The sequence below is a fragment of the Aplysia californica genome, unplaced genomic scaffold (assembly GCF_000002075.1).
Source record: "Aplysia californica isolate F4 #8 unplaced genomic scaffold, AplCal3.0 scaffold00650, whole genome shotgun sequence".
NCBI lineage: Eukaryota > Metazoa > Mollusca > Gastropoda > Aplysiida > Aplysiidae > Aplysia > Aplysia californica.
Genome location: NW_004797920.1, coordinates 212,037 through 215,455, shown reverse-complemented (window position 1 = coordinate 215,455; position 3,419 = coordinate 212,037). Strand labels below are relative to the sequence as shown.

General features: G+C 40.8%; 1 protein-coding gene across 1 annotated transcript in view; it reads right to left on the bottom strand.

Annotated features, from left to right (window-relative positions):
- Positions 1 to 842: 842 nt before the first annotated feature.
- Positions 843 to 3,419, bottom strand: part of LOC101858360 (F-box/LRR-repeat protein 6) — a 20,670-nt gene continuing 18,093 nt past the window's right edge. Inside the window, exons 9-10 of the mRNA XM_005108012.3 lie at positions 3,253 to 3,404; positions 843 to 1,565 (exon numbers count right to left, since the gene is read on the bottom strand). Coding sequence (XP_005108069.1) covers positions 1,379 to 1,565; positions 3,253 to 3,404 — 339 coding nt within the window. The 3' untranslated portion in view covers positions 843 to 1,378. The remainder of the gene's footprint in view (positions 1,566 to 3,252; positions 3,405 to 3,419) is intronic.

The window sequence follows — 3,419 nt, the reverse complement described above, 5'->3', positions numbered from 1 at the left end:
CAAGGGCAGGCGGGAGAGAGGGGAAAAGTGGGGAGGGTCAAAAAAGTATTTAGGGAAAAATTTATTAGCACTGCATATTAGTGTCCGCCAGATGTTCACAGACTAACGTCATGATAGTTTGCTGTCCAGTCATTTGACATCCCAAATACCAACAATGGTTATAGTGCCGCAATTTGTCTAGCACGTGATACTGGTCGACATCATATAGAATTACCAAGCAATTAATGACACTGCGTTATGAGAATAAATTTCTTTGTCCAACTTAAAAAATGGACGTATTGTGGCTACACTTAGTCTTGCTTTACGATTTTGTATGATTTGATAGACGTTACGAACGAGTATAATAATGTCTTGCAGATTCAAACTGTCCTTGTCGATCTCTACTTTGTGGTATGTTTTCCGATCCGATCAACTGAATCCTTTATTAAATACAAAGCGTCGCATTACCTCTCTCGAAGGCGTTTGTGATACAGTCTTGTCAGATTGTTACATTTCTTACGTGAAAGTTTGACTTTGCAATGATCTGATCGTATTATTGACATTGTAACATTATTGATCCCTTTGGTCGTGCAGGGAAAATTTTGCAATTAGCGAAAATAAAAGTGAAAGTCGCTTCTGAAGAGAATATAAAAAAGAGATATCATGGAGACCAAACTTTGGTTCCGAATGAGACAGTTTTAAATCAAGCTGTTGAAAATGTGTGCACATCTGATTTGTACACTGACTGTGTAGTATTTAACCAAGCGAGGAAGGGAAACGAAGGACGTTTACCGAGTTACAGAACTTGGGATATCACAAACGCCTAACTTTATACGTATAATAGCTAGTTTGTATACGTCTTATTTTTTTTTTGTAGTAACCAGTAAAAAGTCATCACTGTCAATCATCACTGTCAATAATGCGTCACAAGAGGTCACAACTGACCATCGCCTACGCCCATAAACGTTCACGAGTGTAAGGGAGAACGACGAACGGTACCATTCGACTTTTTGGCGTACATCACAGGGCTCACCTGTGGGCACGCAATGTAAGGGAGAACGACGATTGTCGAATAACTACTACTTTTCAACCTAAACTATTCAAACTTTAAAAACTGCTTTATGAACACCTCAATCAGATATCTGGTGAATTACAGCTTAAAAGAGTGAAAAATAGAAGAGTTATAAAGTGAAGACTGTGTTAGCCTCTCCTGAAAAATTTGCCTCGCTACCTGCGCAGGACCATTCGTCATTTTCCCTTACGATGGCAGAGCAGGCAAAACCCAAGGGTCGATTTTTAGCCAATATCTCCCTTCGTGGATTGCGAGAAGTAATTCATTTGGTCAGCACCCCTCACAAATCGTTTTCAATCCCCCCCCCTCCCACCACAGTCTTCAACATCAATGACAATGACAATGGACGCAGCCACCTCTGTTTATGTTCATCTGCTTGCAGAAGTACGACACCAGGTATCTGAAATTGTCTATCCTCGTCTTGTTGAAAAATAACCTCCTGAGTTTTTTTGGAAGTAGGAAGCATTTCTGCAGGTTCACCGTCTTCAAGTTTGGGCAGTTGTCACAGATGGCTCTGAAAAGCAAAACGAAAAAGTTTTTGAGTGAATGCCCAAAAGTCTAAACAATATGTGAAATGTGCTGACAAAATGAGTTGCTTCTCTGATTCAAGCCTTACTTGGAAATAGATACATCACGCTTAGAGGTGAAGTTTTTACATTTTATAAGTATGACATAATAAAAGGCATGCTATACTAAAAGAATATGGCATTAGTGGAAAATCTACAAATTTTTTACCCGATTCGGCCAATATCTTCTATTGTGGATTGCGAGAATTAACACATTTGTGAGGCATCGTGGTGAAATCAGGCGCTCGTCGAAATTACGAAATCAAAGAAATCTGCATGTTTTTGGCCGATTGACAGTTTTTTTCCAAATTTCTTTTTTTTTTTTTGGGCTCAACACCTTTTTATGTCCATTTAGAAATACATTTTTATTGGATTTTTACTGATAAAACTTCGATTAGACACAAAATATGTAAATTTCAAGTTTCCAAGGACTCTCAGGCTAAGGAAGTTACCAAATTTTGGCGGCCATTTTTTTGCTAATATTACCTCTGAAACCAGGCGACCCTGACCTCCATCAATCGCAAGTATTTGAACTTTTATTCAGGATAGAAGCATATTTTTGTATCCAAAGAAAAGCAAATGAATTGGCTTTAAGATGATACCAATAACTCCATAAGACCAAAAAATGACGAGCGTCTGATTCCAGCTCGTCGTGACACATTCTGTCAGCACGTCTCACATATACTAAAGAAGCTGCATCATCTCTTTTACTTTTAGTAAAAGTTTTACAGCACTTGCAACACAATAAGGTCATATAAGTGCTGAAGATTAGAATTAGATGTGTTACAAGAGAGTAACAAACACAAAAAAAAAGAAGGGGGAAAGCTAAGGATGTAGGTCTTTAGTGCTCGCAACTATTGGCAAGATGTACTTTGAACATAGTTAGTATTAGTAAGAGTTTTCCGGCACTTGCAACACAATAAGGTCATATAAGTGCCGAAGATCACTCCAAATATTCATTTGATTAATTTAAGCATAAAACATTGTGTTCTGACTAAAAGGTTTTTTAGTCTGAACACAATGTTCTACATTACTGTTGCACATTGTATTGTATTGTAAAGTGGTCAGAGCCTGTGTATTTTAATCGAGGTTGAGCGCTATATATAAATGTCATTTATTATTATCAGAAGTCAGGTGACGAGTGGTCGATACACGCAACAACCCTCTCCCCCCCCCCCTACAAAATAAAAACCTGAGGAGGTCTCGCCAAGGTCACGAACGACGAGCGTCCGACCGACCGACTGACTGACTCATTGACTCACATGATGAGTGGCATCTCCACGTCCATATCTCTAGCTGACACATGCAACAACCAACCCCTCCTAAAAAAAAAAAACCCCAAAAAACCCGAGGAGGTCACTCCAAGGTCACAAGCGACGAGCGACCTACCAACCGACAGACAAAATAATTGACTCACTAGGTGAGCGGCATCTGCATGTCCACGTTCTCTAGCTGACACATGCAATAACCCCCCCACCCCCATAAAAAAACAACCGAAGATAAAAAAACAACAACCAAAAAAAACCGAGGTCACGCAAAGGTCACGAGCGAAGAGCGTCAGTCCGACCCACCGAGCTACTGACCGACCGAACAACCGACCAACTGACTGACTGACTGACCGACTAATCTACTCACCTGATGAGTGGCATCTCCACGTCCATGTTCTCCAGCTCTATCCTGTGCAGCACACGGTTCTCCGAGGACACCAGGCAGTTGACGGCGCACGTCACGTCACACATGCAGAAGCTGCTGTAGGACAGGACCAGCTCTGTCAGGCTGTGTCGCCACTGTGGTTGGGGGGG